This window comes from Ambystoma mexicanum, chromosome 12 (genome assembly GCF_040938575.1).
Source record: "Ambystoma mexicanum isolate Mex_15411 chromosome 12, UKY_AmexF1_1, whole genome shotgun sequence".
NCBI classification, from domain to species: Eukaryota; Metazoa; Chordata; class Amphibia; order Caudata; family Ambystomatidae; genus Ambystoma; species Ambystoma mexicanum.
The window spans coordinates 997,868,108-997,892,670 of record NC_090936.1 but is presented as its reverse complement, the minus strand read 5'-3'; the positions used below and the strand labels follow the sequence as shown (position 1 = coordinate 997,892,670).

At 44.4% G+C, this 24,563-nt stretch overlaps 1 protein-coding gene across 7 annotated transcripts in view; it reads left to right on the top strand.

The window, feature by feature from the left end:
* PPP6R2 (protein phosphatase 6 regulatory subunit 2) overlaps positions 1 to 24,102 on the top strand; it is a 2,012,581-nt gene extending 1,988,479 nt beyond the window's left edge. For 6 of the 7 annotated variants that reach the window (XM_069629515.1, XM_069629514.1, XM_069629516.1 and 3 more), the window contains one exon: positions 18,809 to 24,102. In XM_069629515.1, the coding sequence (XP_069485616.1) occupies positions 18,809 to 18,860 (52 nt within the window). In that variant the 3' untranslated portion in view covers positions 18,861 to 24,102. The remainder of the gene's footprint in view (positions 1 to 18,808) is intronic. The other variant, XR_011281892.1, reaches the window with a different exon arrangement.
* The last annotated feature ends 461 nt before the right edge of the window (positions 24,103 to 24,563 follow it).

Here is a 24,563-nt window from a genome sequence, read left to right as displayed (position 1 = left end):
CAGATGACAAGGAGCAGATGTATTTAAAGCCTAAATTACTCCGCAAAATTCTGGTTATTTGAAAGTGCGAACTTTGGTCTACAAGGGCGACTCAATTTGGAGAACATTTAAGAAAGCAGAGGAAGATATAATATTCCACCCATATGTTTTGAGGTTATGTTGGGGGGGAGGAGGCGGAGCAGGGGAGTTCTAATAAGTAAAACTCATGAGCAACCGGACCTTACAGACTGAAGTGGACAAAGGGGAGGACATGGGCAAGGCCATTGTTTATTACTTTCAACACATGCATGTATGTAATTTATGCTCTTGAATAACTAAATAAAGTTGATTTAAAAAAAAACATGAGCAGATATCCAAGGCCAGGAAGGACGCCTGCTGGCTGCCCGTCAAAGCAAGAATTTTCTTTAAAACTCTTTGCATCACACACAAATGCATCACTAACAAAGCACTACTCTACCTGAATAATATACGTACCGGGCTTCGGCCCACACAGTAGGGAGAGAAGGGGGAGGTCATTGAGAATGTATTTCCCCCTTTTCCTACATTACATTCGCATAGCTGCCATTACATGTTATCATTGATAAAACCCCTTTTAAGTTCTTCCCAAGTTGCAGGAAAATATTCCTGTTGGTCGACAAGCACCTGGTGTGCAATCTCTGCCTCTCACGAGATCTTGTCGTGGAGAAGTGTCGAGCCTGTAGGCTCTACAAACCAAAGACGTTGAAGGACCGTAAAATGAAATGCTGGACCCACCACGCCATGCAGGCCAAAGCCACCATGGACGTGGAAGGGACCTTCAGCGATGGTAGCTATTGCGTCATTTCGGACGGCGAAGGGGTGATGCTAGTTTCCCAAGCGCAAGCCCCCGGCCCTAACAGACAAGCCAGTGGCCCTGTTATGGGGACGACCCGCAGCGGCACGGGCACTCACAACCCCTACCGCCACTAAACACACAACCCAGGGCCGAGACTCAACACAGTTGTCAACTACGGGCCCACACACAACGTCCAGGGAAAGGTCCACAAGTTCACTGTCCTCTGGGCATTCGCAATCTCGATCACCATATGACAGGCCCTGACTGTCGAAAGGCAGCACAGATGTCGTGCAGAAATCCGCACCCGAATGTCACACGTCAGCTGACGAGCCATCGGGCCACTCCACGACCGGGGTTCGACATTCTTTGTCGAAATCTGGTAAGACCTCAGTGCAGTCGGGACTAGCCCACTTAGTGGCAAACACATCCCAAAAGGGCTTAGGAAGGAGGAAGAGTCTAAGAAGCGCTCTTCCAAGACGCTTCAGAAAGATGGGTCACTCTCCCAGTCCATAGCCCAGCCTCACAAGGTTTCCAAGCCTCACAAGGATTCTCTTGGGAAAGATTCCTTACCAGACCAAGGTACTCCTCCTGAAAAGGACTCCTTAGAAGGCACTATAACCCCTCAGGCTTCCACACTAGGCCCTATGTCCATCTCGAACTCCGCCCAATAGACATGGGAAGACATAGATAGGGTCATGAGGAAGATGACCTTTACTGGCAATTATTTTGAAAGAAAACCTTGAAGCTTTCCAAAGCATCCAAAATACTCCTTCTACTACAGCTGCCTCTCGCTCTCAAGTCATTGCAAATGTCCCTACTAGTCAACCCCCATCTAAAAAGTCTCATCCGGACACATCTGGATATTTCACCACAGGTTGATCCTCCCTACGTAGAACTTTATGACACAGACTATTATGATGATGATGATGATGCTGTAGATACTTAAACAACTCAAGAGGGCACAGAAGAAAACTATGGTGATGGCGAGAAAGAGACAGAGATGTACATTATAGCCTCTCCTGTCAACCAAGACCCTCCATTGGCTGATTCGCCTACTGACAACTAGCCCCTTCTGAATGACATGCTAATTAAGGCGACTGAGCACTTTCAGATCAGAACACGAGACTCAAGACAAGAATTGTGTTGAGAATACGCTGGGGTATAGGAAATCAGTTTCACAGTTTATTCCAATCCTACAATATGTCCAGAGAAGGTTCCAACCTTCTCTGGAAACACCAAATCAAACGCATGCTTTTAACCCACGCATAGAGAAGCTCCTCCGCCCAGCACCCACGGACCCCTTCTATATCAGGGAACAGCTTAAACCTGACTCACTCGTGGTCACAACCACAAGAAAAAGAGTGGGTATTCCACTACCTTCCTCTGTGGCGCCACCTGACGAGGAAAGTAAACGCCTATACACCATGCGCAGGAAGGTAGCCTCTTCTGCGGCCTTTCAGGCTAGAATAGCTAACAATACGACTCTTAGCTAGCTATAATTGACATAAATGGGACTAGGTGTCTGCACTACTATAGTCAGCCTGGAACCATTAAAGACTCAATTGGCCCAGGTAGCAGCAGAGGGCAGAGCTGTCTCAAGCTGCATCCTGAAGAACAATTTAGACGCTGCTGACAATGCAGGAAGAATAATTGCGGAAGAAACTATTAAGCGCCATGCTTGGCTTCGCCAATCTAGCTTTAAGCAGGAGACACAAGCAACACTGGTAAATATGCCTATGGAGCCTATCGTCCTCTTTGGAAAGGCAGTCGACGACGCTCTAAAGGCAAAGGGCAAATACAATACTTTGAAGTCCCTGGGACAGCTTACAGAGAAACCCTCAGGGTGCTTCAGAGGATGAAACTCCTAAAGGAGTTCAGGGTATGGTCAAAACCAAGGGTCATCCTGGGGTAACAATCGGGGCTAATCCTCACAGGGTTACCCAAGAGGACAGCGCCGATCTCGCGGCCGGGGGAGGTCCTCCACCTGTAGAGATGGAGCAACACCTCCAAAACAGTAACATTCCGCTTCCGGTGTTACTCTCACCTGGCTCCCACAGAGGTGTCGATCTGAACTGGACAGCTGCGGTCTCCACCAGTGTGACGCGTAGGGCCGAGATGACGGACTGGACTGGCCCACCTAGCTTTGTTTGCTTGGCCCGTAGGAATATTCTTCTGTAAATGGATAAAGGGAATTAACCACCCGTGGGGTTGAGCGTAAATCCCCCCACCCCTGCTGTTCTCCCCACAGATCACCTTTGATGTCACCTTTTATAGTCTCACCTGATGGTTTGAAAAGATGAGCTCTCCATCCTGCATTGAGCGCAGGGGTGCGTTGATAACCAGTTGCTTCACTGGCTCGAAGGAATTGGTGAGTTCCAGAACAATATTGACTCCGAAAGGTATGTAGTTCGTAAGAGTTCACATGTCTGGCTTTCACTCTTGTCCGATTCCTTGCAGTTTGCAGCTTGACCCCAGCGAAGAGTTCCTCGTGGTAGCTGACGAAGTTCAGGTAAGGATTAGGCTTATCCTACACAGTTCAAATAAATAAGGCCAGAATGTAACCTGTGGCTTGCTCCCTTATTCAGGTGTGGAGAGAAAATATGAAGTTCGGGGAATAATGCCTCTGGCGGTAAAATTAGTTAAATCTATTGTGGCGAGAAGAGTGCCCCTTGTTTGTCCCTTCGTCTCACCTTGTTGTTTTTTTATTCCCCTTAGGGGCCGGGATACGGCGAGGATGCAATGGAGACTGCGCCGACCCGTGAAGAGGAATGGTACCCCCGGCGGTAATCAGGTAAGTCTATGGGGTTATTTACTATTGCCTCTGTTTATTCCCTTGGCTCACCTTTGCTGTTCTTGTGTTCCCCTTAGGTGCCAGAGTGCGGCAGGAACGTGCAGAAAGATGCAGTGGATCGTGAGGATGCTGCGAAGGCCGGTGAGTTCAGCGCAGCGCTGCAGCAGGCAAGGCCGCACGCATAAAATGCTTCTTTCTTCCAGCTCGAAGGTGCGGTGGGTCCGGAATTCAGGTAAGGATCGAAGGTTTTGCTCTTATTCTAACCTCTTCTCCTTCTGTTCCTCCCTTTTTCTAGGAGCTGCAGACTTGAGGCGGGCGTGGCAGAAGACTGGATGCAGGCTTGCAGACACGGTGAGCGTTACGCTGCTGGATGCAGAATAACGCGAAGCGTGTGCTGCTCTTCGAGCGTGGTTTAATTAGCCTCCAAAGTAGTCCCAGGTAAGTATTACTCCCGAGCCCCACACGAGTAAAAAATAGTCCCTAGGTAAAATAGTCCCTTCCAAGCCTCATTTGGCTTGGAGCTCTGCAGCATGGTCTGCATCAGGTAAGCTTGCAGCATGGTCTGCATCAGGTAAGTTCTACTCTATGAGCCTGGCACCATAGGCACCAGGACTGACTCTCCATATGAGCCTGGCGCCATAGGCGCCAGGACCGCACCCAAACAGCCCCTAGCAGGGGTTTTTGGGCTTGCTCAAAGTAACTTGATGCCTGCTTCCTGGGTTGCTGGACCTGGTCTGGTTCCCCGGGGGTAGGCATCATGACATCAGGTGCCCTCCCATGCCTCTCCAGTAGGAGCATGCTTTTCAAACTTCACCCAAGCATGTGAGGGGATCACCTCAGACAAATGGGTGATATCCACCGTGGCGGGCAGGTACTGTGTGGAACTAATCCAGCGACCCCGGAACCATGCCCCGCACCAGTAGAAAAACTTGTAGGAAGAACAACGCATCCTTCTCGTGGAAATCGCAACGCTGCTCCTAAAGGATGCCATAGAAGTCCCAGTGAACCAGGTAAACAAGTGTATTTATTCAACCTACTTCCTTGTGCCAAAGAAAGATCTAACAATGTGCCCAGTATTAGACCTACGCCCTGCAAACAAATGTCAAGCAACAAAAATTCTGCATGACTACGCTACAAGAAGTAATCCCTCTGCTAAAGCGGGTGGACTACATGACAATTTTGGATTGAAAAATGCTTATTTTCATATTTCAATGTTCACAGCGCAAAGAAAATTCTTGCGATTCAAGATAGCAAACCAGCACTACCAATTCAAGGTGCTACCCTTCGGCATAGCCTCTGCTCCAAGGGTATTCACAAAGGTACTGCGCAGGAAGTCAATCCCAGTGTACCCTTACCTGGACGACGGGCTGATTACAGGGTAAACTCCCCCAAATTTGCAGGACGAACATTCAAAGAACGATAAATCTTCTCTTTCAATTGGGCTTCTCAATAAACAAGAAAAAATCAAGCCTCGTGCTAAGCACAACCAAAAAGTTCCTAGGAGCTGTAATAGACACAAGGGAGGCCTTCCCTCAGAGGAAAGAGTCCAAAATATATTACTGCAAATACCACATTATCAGGCCGGTCACCAGATAAAAGTATGCAAAGCAATGCAATTGCTAGGCATGATGGCATCTTGCATTTACCTGGTGCCGCACGCACGCCTGGGCATGCGGCCCATGCAGGAGTGGTTGGCTAAACCGTGGTCTCAGGCAAGCGGTCAGTGGGACGGTCTAGTGGTTGTTTCGCCAATACTAGTACAAAACCTTTGCTGATGGACAAGGGAAAATCTTTTAAGGGGCAAACCCTTCCACGACCCAGAAGTGCAAGCTATAGTGACGACAGATGCCTTGCTTGCCGGGTGGGAGGGGGGGGGCTCATCACTTTCATCACACAGCTCGGGATCTGTGGACTCATGCCACAGCACAGAACCACATCAACCTGTTAGAACTGCTGGCAGTATTCAAAGCCCTTCAGGCATTCAAGATACAGCTAACACATCTGTGGGTACAAATCCTCACTGATTGCACAATAGCGATGTTCTACATCAACAAACGGGGGCACACACTCTCCAAATCTGTCCAAACTAGAACAGATTTGGAAATGGCCACTCAAACGGAAGATATTCCAATCCTCGCAACACATTCCAGGGGAAGTCAATACGTTAGCAGACTCTCTAAGCAGAGATTCCCCTACCAAAGGAACACACACGGCAACTAGAGACAGAGGTCGTAGATAACCTCTTCTCTCAATGGGGTTACTCCATGCTAGACTTGTTCGCTACAAGCTAAAACAAGCAATACCCAGACTACGCGTCCAGATTCCCACAACCAGGCTCCAAGGGGAATGCCCTTTGGATGATCTGGTCAGGGAGGTTTGCTTACGCTTTTCCTCCGACTCCTCTCATGAACAGGCTGATGAACAAGATTCACAGGGAACAAGTGACGCTCATCCTAGTTGCTCCCATGTGGGCGAGGCAGCCATGGTATCTACATCTGCGCAAACTGGCGATGTGTGATCCCATCAAACTCTGGTGCCAAACTTACGTACTCACTCAGCACGGAAAAACATTACACCCTCAACCTCAGTCTATGAGCGTGGCTCCTGAAGCCAGAGTTGGGACATCTTAACCTGCCACAGAGGTGTATGGACATCCTAAAGGAAGCAAGAAAACCTAACACTAGGCACTGTTATTTCAACAAGTGGAGGTCGATTTGTAGTTTGGTGCCAGTCTAAACAAACCCCATAGAATGTACTCCATCTCACATTCTAACTTATATGCTCCACTTGCTAGATTTGGGGTTAGTCAACTCTATAAAGGTCCACCTGGCAGCTTTATCAGCTTACACCACCTCCCACAATAAAGTATTGTGGTGGAAAGTACTGGTCAGTAAAGCATTCATCGAGGGAGTAAAATGACTCCACCCTCCCATTTCTAACCCACCGCCAGGATGGGATCTCAATGTAGTACTCACTAAGCTCATGTGGGAACCCTTTGAGCCGATGCATAAGTCAAGTCTTAAGCACCTGACCTACAAGACGGCCTTCTTAGGGACTATTACTTCCATACAAAGAGTTAGTGAATTACAATCATTGTCAGTGCAGGATCCTTTCTTTATCATACACAAGGACAAACTGGTTTTAGGCTCTCATCCTAGGTTTTCCCCTAAGTTAATCTCTAAATTTCACGTAAACCAGTCCATTGAGCTACCGGCCTTCTTCCAGAACCCCACCAGCTCAGCTGAGGTTAAACTCCACACACTAAATGTAAGGAGTGCGATCCTTTTCTATGTAAACAAGACCAGACCACTGAGGAACACAGATCAACTGTTTGTCTCCGTAGCACCAGGCAGAGAAGGAGACCGATAGTTAGATCTATACAACTGTGCTATGCCGAATCAAACAAGACACTGCCTTTCACGCCAAGAGCTCACTCCACAAGGAGCACAGGAGCCACTCTGGCTTTCATTGCAAATGACCGCTAGACAGCATTTGCAAAGCAGCTACATGGAGCTCAGTACACACCTTCACTCAGCACTACCGCATTGACACACATTCCAAGACAGATACACAGTTGGGACAGGCGGGTCTAAAACATCTGTTTGCTAAAGAACCTTCTCACAACCCACCTCCTTCTCCTGACACTGTTCGCTAATCTATGCACAGCATGTGATCTAAGCAGATTCCCCAAGCCTCAGAAGGGATTCATTACTTACCGTAATGGTATTTCTGATGCTTGTATCTGCTTGGATTCACATGCGACCCACACTTCCTCCCCTGAGAGAAGGTGCATTGATGTTATAGGAACTTTCTGTGTATATCTGCTTGGATACAACTGTACTCACACGACACTTCATGCAACCTCATGTCAGAACAAAACAATCTGAGAGACCTCGACGCATGAGGGATCATGGGTACATTGGATGTCACACTAGGTATAGTATTACTGGCACGCCCTGTCGACGTCCCTTTTTGAATTTCGAAAACAACTGTAATACTCTGCAGTTTCCACTAGATGTCGGCTTATGCATAGCATGTGAATCTAAGCAGATACAAGCATCAGAAATACGATCACGGTGAGTAATGTATCCCATCAATTGCTTGCTGTCTTGCGTGTCAGGATTTTTCATATACTTCACTCACTTGGTGTCTTTTAGTTTACCAGGACTTCTGGTGCCCAAGGGTTTAGGCGCTCTACAAGTGAAATAAATGTTTCTCTACATTATCAATATCGTTGGTATGGCTCTAGGGCTGGTAAGGTTTCTTTGTTTGGCCTCACATTTACACTTCAAATATTCAGTTTATTGGGGTTTGCCATATAGCCTTTTGGTATTCAAACATGCCTTTCATCGTATTTACAAGGCTACAATTTTCAAAGTGCTGTTGTTGTGGTCGCCGGAACGCCCCGGCATCCCCACTGGCTTTGGACAGACTCGCCAGCTTTCTCCAGCATCTCCAGTCAGGTTTGCGCCTCTGCAGCATGCTGCTTCCACCCGCTTTCCAATCATGAGGCTATAGACGTTCTTCCGGTCTCACTCGTGGCTCTGCAATTGCACGTCTGCTTCCCTTGGTGATCAGTCTCCAACTCAGCATCTCCCTCCTGGCAGCCTCTTCTCTGCCACACTGGTACGTGATCTTCGCACTTAATTGCTCTTGAACAGAAGCTGACGTCTTCCCCTACACTGCCTCTCTAAATAGTGCACAGATTCAAATGTCCCGCCCAATAGTTCTTTGGAAAAACAGCTAGCCTGCACATTGTGGTTCAAGGTCTTGGTACATGACTCAAACTCCTGCATTCTCCTCCTCTCAGTACTTGGGGAATTCTGGGAGTTGACGTTCATAGATGCTGCTTACTGGTTTTACGGAACGTTAAAAGAAAAAGATGTTATGTTTAAGTAGTGAGTTGGTGTTATGGTTGTGTATCTGTCCAGAAGAATATAAAAATCGTTTTCTTCTCATACCAGTGGGAGCACTTATCTAACAGTATGCCATGAGGGTCGAGGGCATCAGAGCATCTTCCTCATGAAAAAGGGTCTTTAGTATGAGGGGTTCTTCCTCACGGGAAAGGGTCTTGGGGCGTAGGGGCTCTTCCTCATGGGAAAGGGGGAGATTCTGCGTCTCGTCCGGTGAAGTCATGACATCTCCTCGGTAGCTGTCTCCTCTCATGTGAACCTCCCTCATAAAGCCACCCCCCGGGGCAGGATCAGGTAGCGGCTACCTTTCCCTGGATAAATGGGAGGAGGTCACTGCCGGGGGACCCCGTGATGGCTGCACTGGATTCACCACTGGTCCCTGCCCGTATGCACGGAGGCCTTGCAACTATGGTTCTGTTTGCTGGAGAACGAGATCTCCTCTTCTGCAATCCACCTGGCAGGAAGGGAGAACAGTTTGGCGGACGCTTTGAGCAGGCAGAGCACGGTCTCAACGCAAGTGCGAAGTGTACCTAGAAGTCCTGAATGAGATCTTCTCCTGTGGGGTACGCCGGCAGTGGATGTGTTTACCACGAAAAAGGATGGCGATAACGTGCGTAAGCCACATGTTATCTGACGCATCCACAGCGCCAGCAGTGACATAATTTGGATGGGCAGTGGTACTATTGGAAGACATGTGTATTTGTGGGGCTGGTCTGGCAAGGTGGAAAGTGTCAGGACTCAGGAGGTGATGTCTGCAGTCTCCTGCATCCTAGTTGGTTAATAGGCAGAAACGGGGTGCTAATTATTGTAAAGGCCCCTTAACAGAGTCCCTGAAATGGGCTCTACCAAATTGGCTGCCCTTAAACAGTGAGAATGTAATTAGCAGGGGTTATCATATGGAGATGTATGTGCCTGAACTACCTTTGAAGAATGAATTACCCAAATGCATAATAGGATCTGTGCATCATGCTTAGCAGTATTAATTTGGTGTGAACGGTAACAGGCAGCCTGTGAAGAGTAGCCATAAATGGAGGTATGGGGTCCTTTTTTCTGGGGGCTTGCCTACAAATATTCTGCTGCATTCCTTAATATCTGGCTTGGTGCTTTTGTCATAGTCCTGCATAACTTCACCTGGGGAACATGGGTTGGGTGTAAGCCCAGCTGAGCGTCGATGCAGCCTGAAACCTGCCCGTTATTTTTCAAGTGGTTTCTTTTCTCTTGTCAGTTGTGTTAGGGTTGGGTGTATTTTTATTGACAAGGTGGTTTCTGTTTATGGTTAGCCTGCTGCTATAACAATGCCGGGCAAAGTTAGCAACAAAACTAAAATATGTAACTCTAGGAAGGCGAAATAGTACGGAAAAAAGAAAGCAGGCAAATGGACTTGTGATATGGTGATTGCGACATCCGATCTGCCGAGCGATGTAAACGCTACCAGAGAGAGGAGAGAAAACCCCCCTATCCTCTCCCCAGTCCCATCGCCTAGCGGCTCCCAATCACGTGGGAAAAAACCGCTTTATTCCATCCTGGCACAGACTAATGGGGGACCAAAGGCTTCCCCACCTAGCACCTTAAAATACGATGACGTACGAGGGTGGGAATGGTTGAGAAGCATACTACCGGCTCTTGGGGGTTCTTCACATTGAATATGTAAAATAGCATGTTGGAACACCAGGGGCCATTAACACCTGTTAGCCAAAGGTGGTTCTTTGGAAGTACTGTTGAGCCATGACATATTCATGCTCCAAGAAACCTGGTTGACGTTCCCCATCCACCTAGATGGTTACCAGCTCCACCAAGTATGTGCACAAAAGGGCAGTAGAGGACGCCCAAATGGCAGACCGTTAGTAGGTGTTAAAAATGAATTAAATTCCACTCACATTTTGCCAGATGACAAGAATGGTAATGTAATAGCAGTAGAGGTTGAGTAAGTCTGATCAAGTCAGTAAACGTATGTTGGTCATTAACATTTACGAAGCTCCAAGTGAATTTGTCTCTGTTTTTGATTACATACATATGGTATTCACCCTGTGATTTAACTCGTTTTAGAATGACGACGTGTTAGTGGGTGGTGATATAAATGCTAGATGTCTGAATAAAGACCGGTCTGCCTCTAAGGAGAATGTTATGGCTGAGAGTGTAATGGCGAACAAGCTTTCTAATACGTGTGGAAACCAATGGTTCCTGAAAGAGAGGGAATTAACATTGTTAAACGGGCGTACTAAGAGCGATCGCCCGAGGAAGTACACTTGGCATGAGGGGACTAGGTTGGCAACACAAAAGTATTATTTTTGGAGTCCTGCTTTGCTGCAACATGTTATTGATCTGCAGAACATTCCTAACATGCATAGTGATGACGCTATTCTCTGCCTCAGTTGTAACACCAGGTACAACTTTTGATGTTGGAGTTGTAACCAACCATGCAGGCAATAGTCAGTATTGGTCGAATGCCAACATAGAAGAAGCCTGCACAAGTATCTCTGACATAGAAGAGATCACTTCGATAAATCTAAGTTATCTCACAGTCAATGAGGTGGAAACTTGGTTTAAGCTGATTGCCCATAGAGGGGGAGAGGTAAAAGGTAAACTGCACATGGTGTCCAGTAGGCAGCGCAAAAAACCCTTCGACATTGTAATAAGGGAGGCAAAGCATATACTTCACAGGGACATTAGGAGCATAAACGTAAAGGTCTGATCGAAAATGACAATCGTCTGCTATTCAGATGTTGCCTTTTCTGTGGGGACACTGCGCCCTATCTCAAACGCTGTGGAAGGTCAGGAAGGTATAAGTTGAACAAAAGGGGAGCCAGCACACAACTTTGCTTGACTCCCCTGCTTATCAATACTGGATTTGACAAGATACCCTAATTGTTATTACACAATAGCACTGGTGATGTTATGTAAAGAAATGACTATATGCAGCAACCAATCAGGGAATACAACCAGTTGATCTACGTCTGAGGCACTTGAAACAATCAGAAAAAGGAAAAATGCTTATTATGATTGGGTAACGAGGCATAAGGTGCCTATTGCAAACATAAATTGGCAACAACGGCTAGAGACTCTTAGGAGCCACAATGCTCGCTCACTCTGGTAGGTACTGTCTCCAGTTAAGGGGCAAACCAGCACAGACAGTAAATCCAATTACTTAAGTAGTGTGGCAGAATCACATACTCTCTCCCCAACAATCAGTACATGAGACTCCGTCCCTTGGCCTCTTGTAATGAACCTCATAGATACAGAAGCGGCATCAGTGAAGTGAAAATGTTCCCGGATCCCAACGGCTTAGCCAATGTAGCACTAAAAAAAAAAAAAAAGAAAAGTTGGGTTAGTCTTGCACCTCTAGTTTGAGAGAGCTTGCCGTGAGCGTGGCGTCCCAGAGTCATGGCAGCTGTCAATTTTGGTACTGGTGTATAAAAAGGGAGATTGTCTGATTCTGGGCATTTACAGACTGCTGTCCATGCTAGGCGTCACAGGAAAGCTTTGTTTCCTTTGTATTACGAGAACTACAAGGCTGGGTTGAGTCAGACAACATACTATACCCCTTTAAGACTTGTTATAACCTTGGTTCCGCCCCAGTGCACATCAGGCTGTTGGACTCCCTGGTCCACTGAGCTCAACTAAGGGATGGGCCATCTCTATATATCACCTATGTCAAGTTTCATTCAGCTTTTAACCAGGTAAAGCGTGCAAACCGTGTGTCAAAAAATGGGAAAACGGGGATTCCCTGATTGGTTGCTGCATATAGTCATTTCTTTACATAACATCACCAGTGCTATTGTGCGTATTAACAATGAGGGTCTGTTGTCAAATCCTGTATTGATAAGCAGGGGAGTCAAGCAAAGTTGTGTGCTGGCTCCCCTTTTGTTCAACTTATACCTTCCTGACCTTCCACAGCGTTTGAGATAGGGCGCAGTGTCCCCACAGAAAAGGCAACATCTGAATAGCAGACGATTGTCATTTTCGATCAGACCTTTACGTGAATGAAAAGTGATTAACAAGCTAAGTGACTATACAGTAGAACATTACTGGACCATAAGCCTTGATAAAACTTGTGTTATGCTGGTAAAAGGGAAAAAGTTAGTCACAATGAACACAGTGTTGGGCACTTTGGATTACACAGCGAACTATCTGTAACTTGACCTCGATATGATTGAACTAAAATAATAGAGCTAAAAACTCTGAAAGCCCGCCAGTTTATGTACCAGCTGCGTATGTTTGCTGGACAAAACGCAGGATACCCAATGGAAAGCATACTGATATTTTAGAAGCAATCTTTTTGCCCTACAATACTGTACGAATTAGAGGCTTTAGCTAGGAAGGACTACACGTGGCTGAGTAAATCAACGTTTTTTTGACGCACAATCTTAGGACTGCCACCGTCGTCTTCCGTGGAGTATCTGCGATTGGAGTTTAGGCTAAATTCATTGAGGGGAATGGAATTGCAAAGGAGAGGCGAATTGTATATTAAATCTAAAGCATCCCCCAAGTGCCCCATTACTAACCGAAATGGGTGAAAATTGGTGCACAGAGAAGGTTTCAAGAGGGAGACATTTTACACAGCTTCACTTTGTATTGTTCAAAGAAATGAATTGGATTCCTTATTTTACATTAGCCAAAGTTACGCAGTATTGAAAGGACTTCAAAAGAAGGTCTCAATAGTTGGTGCAACTATTACACCCACCTTTCCAAGTTGAAATTTGTTTTTGCATATATCCACTGTTGTACATCAATACAAGAGAGCCCAGTCATATTTACTCCAGTGTCCTGATCCCGTGTTCGCAGATTGATCCTTTTATTAAGAACTAACCAGTTACTGCTACGAGCAATGCAAGGTGCACAGTTGAAAATCTGTGTGGATGCTAGATATTATTGAATGTGCAAACAGGTTGATGAGCCTGAAACAGTGAGACACGTGTTTACAGAATGTATTAAAATTAACAGCTTTTATACGTGCACACTGGGTAAACGTGTTCATCATTACGATGCGATTAAGTAATTAAATTTCTGAAGCTATGGTCTAAATACAGATTCTAGTTCTACGCACATTGCAATCTATCGACTATGGAAACACATCGAGAAGAACTTAAACAATGTCAATCAAAAGTGAACGAAGGTGAAAAACAATTATTTCAATTATGTGCGAATGTACGGTAAAATGAGATGAGAAAATAGTATTGGATTTTCGAGATCGATTAAACCGACAGTCTAAAATGACAATTGGAAATTGGTTTTTAACTTTGGTTTGATAACGAAATCACAATGTTAGTGTTCTTAAAACATTGACATGGAAAATGTTTACATTGAATATGTTTATGTAAATTAGTGATAAGTTTTAAATGAACTTAACACACATTAAAATGTACTTGAACCTAATTTATCTAAACCTTGATGCCAGTAATAAAAGGACTGTGTTAGCATATACAATAGTGTGTGGGCATTCTTTTGTGTGGGCTTAGGTATTCCCTGTACTTAAGAACCAGCTTGCATCACCTCCTGAGGGTCTCCACCTGGTTGCTCCTCCAACGTTACCAATTGAGTGCCTTGGCTGGGGTGCTCTGTGCTTCTACCCTAACTGTATAGGGGGCAAAAATACAGATACCCCCTCCAGTCTTTAAACTAGTGGCAGCGGTGGGATCACTGGTTTTAAGACTGTGTGTTCAGCCTTGCTACTTGAAAATATACACACTTTTGGTAATTTTGGTTTTAGTGGTATATACTAGAACAATGGAACCTATTGCAAATGGCAAATTGACTAGAATGAGCTTAGAACCTCTAAAGAGTGCTTGTGAGTTGAGAGGAATAGACTTTGAGGATAAGTCTAGGGCAGAGTTTATAGCTGCCCTTTGGATTTCCAGGCAGATTGTGACACTCATGATGAACGTGGGGAGGGCTCTGATGGGGACCTTGTCCCTGGTTACAGATGCTACCAATAGGATTACCACCTCTCCTGCCACTCAATTAAAAAACCCAGCAGTGTATCTCAGGGGGGTTCCCTGTAACTTGAACTATTGAGAATGAAGTTAGACTTTCAGTATAGAAAGTTATAGACTGAAGCTGAGTTAAAGAAAGAGGGGTTGGCAGAACAAGTTATACTCTTGGACAGAGACACTAAATGCCAAAGAATACAACTGGAGAAAACTAAGGTGGAAACTTTAGCCAGACCAGTTGTGTCGGGTCTCCTGCTACCATGTTTATGAAAGATTTGGTTGGTATGTATGTTTAGGGTCCTGATATCATCCAGTAGATGACGGCATTTGATTTGGCTTTTGGTATTCATGACGTTGACCATAGGGATTGGGCTAAGTGTTTATTGACTAGAGTACCTCAGACTGGTTATGACTGTATTCCAAAGCTGAGTGTGGGAAAAGAGGCCAGTATGAGTGTATGAAAGATGCTTTTATTGCCAAGTTTGGCAAGACAACTAACCAGTACCTTCAGGGAACACAAGAAAAGAGAGTGTGTCTTGGGATGACTCGGTGAATTCTACCCATATGAACATGATGGGGTGGATTGATGTATTCAAGGTGAAAATGTTTGTTGAATATTCTCACTGCTTGTTATTTTTAGCATTTTTCTGAAGCTTGCTCACCAGAGCTGCGTCAGTACATTGCTGACCAGAACATGTTAGATCCCTTTAAGATGGACAATCTGGCTGACAAGTGGGTCTTCCACAGGGTGTCTCCTAAGGATCTCACTGGGAAGGACAAGGACACAGAAAGGGGGGCCTCTCAGAAACCAGGGGAAGCCAAAAAGCATCCCCAGTCGAATTAACAAAAGCCTCCCTCTAAGTTCCATAAATCTAGTGGGGATAAGTCTCTAATGGGGGTGGGGCTAAGAGTAGTGGTGGTCTTGCTGTAAAGCAGACTCCAAGTGTTCCTAATTCAGTTCTTCACACGCCTAACACTTTTTGTGGATGTGGGGCCAAGGATCACAGGAAGGGTGACCCCAAGTGTAAAGTTAAGGCACTTGGAGTCCAGGCTGTCCACCTAACTTTCCCTTACCCTATGCCTAAGGTGGAAGCCACTGTCCTCACACCTCCAGGAATCATCTTTGTGCACCTCCAGAGATTTCCCTAGTTTCCCTTGTGGCCTGGGATCAGTACTTGGAAGTACTGAATACTATCCCACTGAATGCCAAGAGATTTCTTTAGAAGTGTTCTCATTAATGACCAGCCTTCCAATGGTTTGAGAGACACTGGGGCTAGCATGACAGTGGTGGACAGGGCCCTGCTCAGGCCAGAGGACTATGTAGATGCTCCTCTAAGAATCAGGTTAGCTGGTGGGCCTCTGTAACCTTAGTCACCATCCAGATTAATGACTAGACAGCCACAACTGCCTGTGATTGTACAGAAAATGTGCCTACCAATGTGCTGTTGGGAAATGATCTAGCTGATTTAGAGTTGGTTTCTGATGGCTGCTGCCGTTAATAGTTCAGAGGACAAACAGGGTCTGCCCGATAGTCAGTTACCCATGCCAACGAGGAAGCCCAAACAAAAAGGAGCAAGAAGGTCACCTCTGTGAAGGGGGCCCCTTCTCTACCTGCTGCTTCAGCAGTGCCCACTGCAGGCCTTGCAAATTATTACAAACTGATCCTTCCCAGCATCAATGCAAGACGTGCATGTGTGAGGGTCTATCATTCATCATGGGACAGAATCTAGGAGACTCTATGAGGACCTAGGGACAGCCGGTGGTGATTGCCATTGAACCTGCAGCCTGCCTACCTGCACAATGACTAAAGTGGTGAGGCACTTCTTCCCCAGAGATTTACTCTAGCCTGTGATCATTCTTGACTTTGTAGAGGCTCCTGGGCATGAGATCACTTCTATCTCTTGAACCGACCCCCTCGCCATTCATTTTACATGGGGGTACATTCCTGCTTACCATATCTCTATCCGAGGCTAGCCCATGGCTGTGGTGTTTGGGTCGATACTTACTTTTGGATATGGTATTCAAACTAAGGGGACCTGGAATGCTACTCCACTTTATTTTGTATAAATGTTGAAAGATGTTGTTTGCATGAAATCGCTTTTTTAATATGTGTATTTAATAAAGGAAATGTGCATATTTTGATATGTATTTGGTGTGTAGAATGATAAATGAATAGTGAGCCGAATCAGCAGTCTCTTGTCTACTACCTTTAGGAGCTGTATAGGGTCATCATTGTGGACGTCGGGGGTGCTAGTTGCTTCTACTTTTACAGCAACTTGACTTAAGGCTCTTAACTGCCTAGTTCGCTTGTTGCTTTTGCTCTGCACTAACCATCTTCAGTATTTTACGTGCACTAGCTGCTCAACTCAACTTTGAGACACTTGAAGACTGCTAGAGACAGTGCATAGGTTTATGTTGGACTTCTGATGATTTAGTATATAGTGCGGAGTGCCTTATAATTAAAAGGTTTATTTTGCATGCATGCATGTATGAAATGTTCTCCCCACTTTGGTGATTGCATTTACTGCATGAATAACTACTTGTGATACTAAAGTAGTGTGTAACACATATTGGGTTACCCAACTGTGAGCTGTACGTGTATATCTGGATATTGTTACTTCACTTTGAATAAAGTGTGCCTTAGTGTGTTAATAAATAGTGTTATTTGTTATACTTGCCTGTATCAGTCTTTTGACTTTCTATTTCTACTAAGTGGTAACTGTACTACAGAACTTCTTCCTTAGTTCAAACTTGCTGCTTGGTCATTGCTACTTACGAGACTGGCTTTTCTCAATTTAGGTTGTGAATAGCCTTGCTTAATCCTAGGTTGGATTTTTCTTAGTCCTGTCACAGGCAGTGACTTTGCAAAATCCTCAAAACAGGAGTTACCTCTTGAACCTCCACCAAAAAACAAAGGTGTCGGGTGAGAGAATGGGAATGATATTCGCCAAGTCTAGCGTGTGCCGATTTGAGAATCAACACAGTTATGTAATTCTGTTCAAAGCAGGTTCCCTTGCTTTCTTTGGATGATTTTTTCATTCTTGGTGTATGGTTTCAATGAAGATGTGTATGCAGTCATGGTTTAGGTTTGTTTGTTCTGTCTGTTTTCTTTTGGAGCAGGCACCCACGTCTTGACTGGTCCTTCCGGAAAGACCACAGTTAATTCACGCCCCTTCCCTTTGTGTAGTGTTACTGCTTGCATCTCAATACATTATTCCAAACCAAAGAGTTAGTTATTTACCATATAACCATGGTCCTCCAGTGTGAATCAGATTTCTGTTCCTCCCGGTTTGAGGGGGTTTCGTCATTCTAAGCATGTAGTGCAACTGTGCAATTGATCCTTTAGGTTTAAGTCAAATGTCAGCACTTCAGTGAGAAAGCAAAAACAAAGCGGTGATGGATGGAAGGTTTAGAATGAATCTTAATCTCTGGCATTGCTTTGGGCAACAATCCAGACCATCGTTCTTCACCTGCCAAGCCATTACAGAAGGGGAAAGACCATATGCAAATCAGGCTTGCTGGCAGTACCAGACTGATTTGCAAATGGCTGAACCCCTTTTGCAATGGCGCAGATGGGCTAGAAAACGGTAGTGTGGAAGGTTGCCCAGAGCAATGCCAGTGATTCAGATTCATTCAAAACCTTCCACCCATCATTTTTGTTGTTATAGCACTTCAGTGAGGCAAATGAACTAGCTAAGTGGTCAAACTGTTTACTGTTGTCTACGTGCTGGGAATATTTTATCAGTAAAATATCAATGTGTTTAGAACTACCTACACAGGTAAGCTACTATGTGTAAAGCACAGAGGTCTGTACAACGTGTTTGCCATCTGCATTAAAGGTTAACAAAATAGAGGCTTGGCTAGTCTGATTTACAGGACCTTATGCATTCCATCAATAATTTTGCAGGAGCTTGACTAGCTAAAAATGGAGGCTCATTCATCCAGTAATTTAAAGCTAAAGGGCTTTAAAATAAGGTTAAATTTAAGTAATTTTCTGTAGGCCAATGGGATGGATTGCTGACTAATAATGGGTTGACGTTATTTTTGTTTTAATGTCTATCGAACTGGGGGACCTCCTCGGTATCTACATTTCAAAATGGCTGCCATTTCTTGTTCCCCCCATTGGGACCTTTGGACAAACATGGGCTTCTCGTCATGGTGCATGGTAAATTTCGCAATTGATATATTTCATTTTGAAAACTCACAAAGCCCTCCACCAACTTTGTGCCCAGCAGTCTATGGCTGCGGAACTATTTGTGTTAACGAGATGATGCTCTTTCGGTGCCTGTTGCCCAAAATTGTGTTGCAGTTGCAGTGAAACATTGTGGCTCCAACAATCACTTTCTCTTTTTTTTTTTTATAGCAAAGAAGAAGCAACTCAGTGCCCCGAAACCACTCTTAATGGACCTGCATGATGTCACTAATCCCGGCAAGGGGGGCACACCCATCCAGGCTGGGCTGCTTTTACTTCAAAAAACTATCTGCTGATGCAATGGGTGTCTGTAATTTTATTTTAACTTTTTATTTTTTGGGAAATGCTGCATTGAGGATAGAGCTTTCAGGAGAAGCCCCGTCAGAAACTGAAAGGAAGTGGAATAGAACTATGTCCATCCCTGAACGCTTTCCTTTTATTTGAACTGAAGCTCTGAAACCGATTGTGTCAATGATAATGTAGCATTGCTGTTTCAGCAGAGGAACTGCCTTTCGGCCACGTGAGGATCTTTTAGCCGGCTTTCCGCCTGCATCCTGCAGCCCTGAGTGAGTCCTACCTTCGCCCCTACCTCCATGTGCCGTGAAGTCTGTCCGTCTTTTGCAAAACTCTCAAAATGTGTCATGGGGCTCATGGAGGAAAGTGGATAACGCACACTTCCCCCAGGAGGAGTTTCCTCCACCCCCAATGTGCCACCAAAGGTTTCCGACATAGCTGCCATTTTCTAGGCAGTGCTTGTGCTGCTGTTTGTATAGCAATAAAGCCTTATCAGAGACCTTTTGCAGAGGAAGTCCTGATAAGGTCCGGGGGCGGGGGCGAGAGACAACACTGCATTGATACCGAGGGTCCTCAACATGGATAGCTGGGCTTTCCTCAAACCGTCCGACCTTGGCAATCCAGATTATTTGCACCATTGCCGGAGGGGGGGGGGGGGGTGCAGGAGGGTTCTCATTGAATGCCGAATGTGTGCATTTGGGACATGAGCAGCACCAACGTGTTTTCAGCAATGCAACCCGTCAAAGCCGGATCTACAAAGGGAGAGACTTGAGCATATGCAACAGTGGCAGGAGAGAGGACATCCTGTCCTGGCTGTCAATCCACAGGGTCGCTGCCACAATTGGACAGCATTAAATATTGCACAAACAACTTTTTTTTAGGAACTTGCAAGACCCCCCAGCTCTCTTAAGTCCCATACAATGTTGCATTGGTCTGGAAATATTTGGGGTGGGGAATGCCACTCTTTCTGGTTTTCAGTCCATGCAGGTTCCCCGGGAAGTTTTTTATTTATGCAAATATTTGATCTCTTTCTTGCCCAGAACATGCACAGTAAGGCCTTCCAGTTGCTCTAGTCCGGTCTAGGAATGACTGGCTGATCCAGGCCTGTACAGAATGCAGTCTGATTTTGGGTCTGCATGCTCTGAATCATTGCCTAAGAAGGCATAATAATTGAATGCACTGCTGATCATCAAATTGTTGTGACTGAAGTGAATTAGCCTTCCTTGCTAGAAGCATAGAGCACTGCTTGTATTGTAGAGGTAGCTTTACCCATGCAGCAGCCGGTACTGCCTGGGTAGAGCACCTATTGCTCCATCAGGTTTGCAAGCAATGGCAACACCACTTGAAAGATTATTCAATGGGTTGGGTATCTAGGATGGGTGAGAGAAGCAGCCATGTGTATTTAAGTAGTTTTGACATCTCTTATTAGACTCCACCCTAAAATGTACAGACGTACTAGCTCCTTCAGTGCACTTGACTGTCTCCAATTCATATTCTGTTCAGGTTGGTTTTGTTTGTAATTGGATAATCCTCTTTTGAAAACATCAACCACCTTTTTTGGATGATTCAAGCCTGGCACCGATTTCCCCATCTGAGCCTATCACAGGTTGTGGGGGCACAATCAGTCAGTGTTTGGAGCTGATGAGTGGAGCCTGTGTTTGACCCTTTGCACATGGCATGCGGTTGAAGCTGGCTAGTTCCTGCTCTCCCAGGGTTGGAAATGGGGGTGTTATGGGAAGAGAGAGGAGAGCGGTTTAGGGTGTTTTTAATTGTTATTAAAATGTATGTCCTTTCAAAAGCACTGCTTTATTTTAAATATGTTCATGATTTATGGAAGCAATAAGAGATGAGGTGTATGAGAAAGGATTGCAGGACATGCCTTTGCTCTGGCAGAGGGCACGACTCCCAGTGGGTTGAAACCCTCTATTGTGCACTTTGTAGAGTGCACTAATTGGTAATATACATTGTTAACATTTTGTTTTTAAATGCAAATCTTATTTTTTAACCATTGAAAAATGTTTTGTGGTTGAGTAGTCGGTCATCTGCACACTTTTTCCTGTTGCTCGTACTAGGTTTTTCCTTCTGAGGTCATCCAGATTTCTTCCGACTTTGGTTTGAAATAAGTGTTAGTTCACAATACTGAGTATTCTCCAGCATTTGATTGTCCATACTTATGCATGTTATGGAGACTTGACTCCTGCTCCTGAGTCTGCCAAGCTGGGCCCTCACCAGACTTCCATTCACCATAGGATGCATGTCTATGGAAGATTGAATGCTGTACAACCACTGTTGCTGGTTAGTAACCTTTTCTGACAAAAACGCCTTCTTGTCATTTCTAGCAGTGAATTTCAGCCAACCAATCGCAGCAACTACAAGGAATGAACAGTCCGGAAATTATACCATCAGATGACGACTTGAAAACTAATTTGTCAAATTGTATGCCATAGACTGGTGCTCACAAACTATGTTCTATGGTTTAAGTCTGCCTCTGTAGTATTTCAAAATCATTTTTAAAGCACTAACTCAAATTCGGAATGTCTTAGGATCAGTCTGTGACAGTCTACCAATCCTCAGTTTGCAAGCACGTTTACATTTTAGGGAAGTGTTTTTGACGTGCAGCCAGTAGCTTGTAAAATCATATTTTTTTAGTTGGTGAAGGGGATGTGAGGAGGTGATATGGTAGCTCAGAACTTTAAGCAGATATTTTCTAAGGTTTTTGCTTTTTAATACTCTGATAGGTCTTTGAAGTTGCTGGTTAAGGCTTCAAGTTGCAAGTCTTATTGGGAACGGTTGTAAAGTGAGAAGCCTCATGTTTAACACTAAATCTAACCATGCATCAAATTGTTTGTGGGGGTGGTCCTCTATGGCCATGAAGTGTAGGAGGAGTACTGCATCCATTTGTAATTTGCTCACTCTATTAATCTCTGCTCTGTGACATTTCCAAATATTCAGTTCGTCGTTGAAGCTATCCTAATGCGACATGAGATGTTTTTTATGCACCTGTTCATCTTTTTTGTTAAGTTCAGTTTTGCATTTTAAATGGAAGTCAAATCCTAGATGGCTGATATTTAAGCTCAATGCATGTGTGGTTTTGAGCAGCATGATTAAGTGCAAAGAGGTGAGTGTGCAGGTCATTGAAGGATTCCCTGGATTATCACTTGGCCCATCTGAACCAATAACATTGTCTGCTTTCTGCTCACCTTAAACAAAAATTAGTAAACCTTCAGCTGTCTGCACTGTTTTCCAGAAGACTCAGCATGTCAAACTTACAGTATTTCAGGTCTTGTCCCACCCTTTGTAATTTTTTCACAGTTTTACTATTTAATTTACTGCAAGGCACTCAAAGATCAGTAGGCTTGACACATTCATAAGGCGGGATAGGAACTCATTTTTTATTTTGCTTAGATTTTTATAATTGGAGCTGCAAAAGTAGTATGGACTTGAGCAGTTCTCTTTTGAATGTGTTATTGTACTTTCTCAACTGTCCAAGCTGTGTGTGTGTGTGTGGGAGGGTGTGTGTGGGTGTGTGGTCCTGACTTTGCATTTCAATACCCCTTGGTTCTACTTGTGGGGTGGGGCTGATGTACAGTAACTAAATCCTGCCAATGACTGAAGCCCTGGTGATCTGCATCATGTTTTTCACTTTGAAGTATAGATTAATTCCTTGAATAAATTATCATGAGAACTAAAAGAACTCTGGATGAACTGATAATTCAAAGACCCCCACTGTCCAAGTCCGTGTTTAGGAATCTGTTTCCATGTATACCCTTAATACCCATACTTCCCTTTGGGAGTATGACAATCACGTTGGGGTTTGTGTATAGACCGTATCTATTTGCAGTATACATATTGTACTATATGTATTTATGCACACATATGTATTAATTGTATATATTTGTATGTGTATGTACACTATATTCAGAAAGTAATGGTATGAGACCATGTTTAGGGAAATACTAGTGCTTTCAGTAAATGTGTATGTATGCGTGAGTCATAAGCAGTTGCAAAGCCGCGCCATCTGGGATGGACACAAAGGCCCATGAAAAAGCCTGTAACTGTGCATGTGAAACACGAGAGGAGGCATTACCACGCTTGCTTGGGACGGACTCAACCGGTTATATTGTGAAACTGTGTGCTAGCCAATGTGTACAAAGTCGTAAAAGCCAAGGAGGCAATGGGTTGTGGGAGGGATCCTCTCAGAAGTCATGTTCTAACCCAGTGATATTTAGACTGTAATGTTCTGACATGGCCGTTAACTCGGGTCTCCAAAGGAATGAGTTGTTCAATGTTACTGTTAATGGTTGCGTAATCCTATTGTGTCCTCAAATTGATAATCCAGCTGTAGTTTGAAAGTGTTTCCTTTGTCATTGCACTTTCTGAAAATGGTTCTAGTCACCCAAGAATACAAAAGCTGACAGCAGTTAAGTCGGAAATGTGGGGAAAAGCATATTCCAGTACAGCCAGCCTCGTTCAACCAAGGTGTTCCTCTGTGTTGATCCAATGTGATGGGATAAGGGGGCGTTGCCCCGAATTATCTAGTCAGGAAATAGCATTTATCTTGCATGCTCTTTTGAGTGAATTCCCAGATCTTTATTCTCCCAAATGTCATAGCTTGGTAAATGCTCCGAAATGTACACACCTATTCTATAGGGCTCCACACTGTCTATAAAGGCAGCCTATTTTCGTATACCATGTGATCCCATCTTAAAGTGATTAATGGTTTTAGGATACAAGTCTCCAAAAACGTGTGATTTTGTCAATCACTCAATTCAACGGGTGTGGCTTCCTTTTCAAATCATTTACATTCTGTGGAAGCAGACTTGTGTAGTTAAACCTGTGGCTGCTAAATGTTTAGCTGTTCACTACGCTTTGGCTCCATGCCCTTTCAATATGGTGCCTTTCAAAATTGTCTTGATAATCCATAGACAAATCGACTCTAAAACCAGCTAACTAAAGATGCTGTATGTTTTTATTGAAAATGCCTTTACTTTGAGGTAATTGATCTGTGGGATACACGGCTGGCTTATTCTAGGTCTCTAGATGAAGCAACCTATTCACAACCTATTCCAGCTCGCTATATAATTTGATGGTGCAAAATCTGATAATCATCAAGAATAGCACTCGGATAATATTTTGCTGATGTTGATACCTTGTATTTTGGTAGGCATGGACCCCTTACCCCATTGTGCGACATTTAGGAAGGTTGCATCCAAGTACATTAGTTTCAGAAAGCACATTTGCAGTTGAGGCATTTTCTAGAATGCAGGAGCTGGTGATACTGGACTTCCCCCACATAAAGGTACATCCTGTAATGGAGTACATTCACACTGTTCTCCAGGCTTTATGGCGTATCCTGTTCTATTCCCAGTATGTATAACTTTTTGCAGCCCGAGTCACGACTTGTAAAAATAAAATATTTTCAATGTTGTTTATGGGTTAATTATAAACATTAACACCATTAAACATCAAGAGATACAATATAGTAAGAATTAAAGAGGCTGCAAACAAAACAATACATCAAGCAATTCACTTCATACCTATCAATATCTACATACTAAATCACTGAAATGTTGATAAAAAATACATTCAAAACGAGGTAATAGATATAAAAAAGAAAATAATTCATATGATC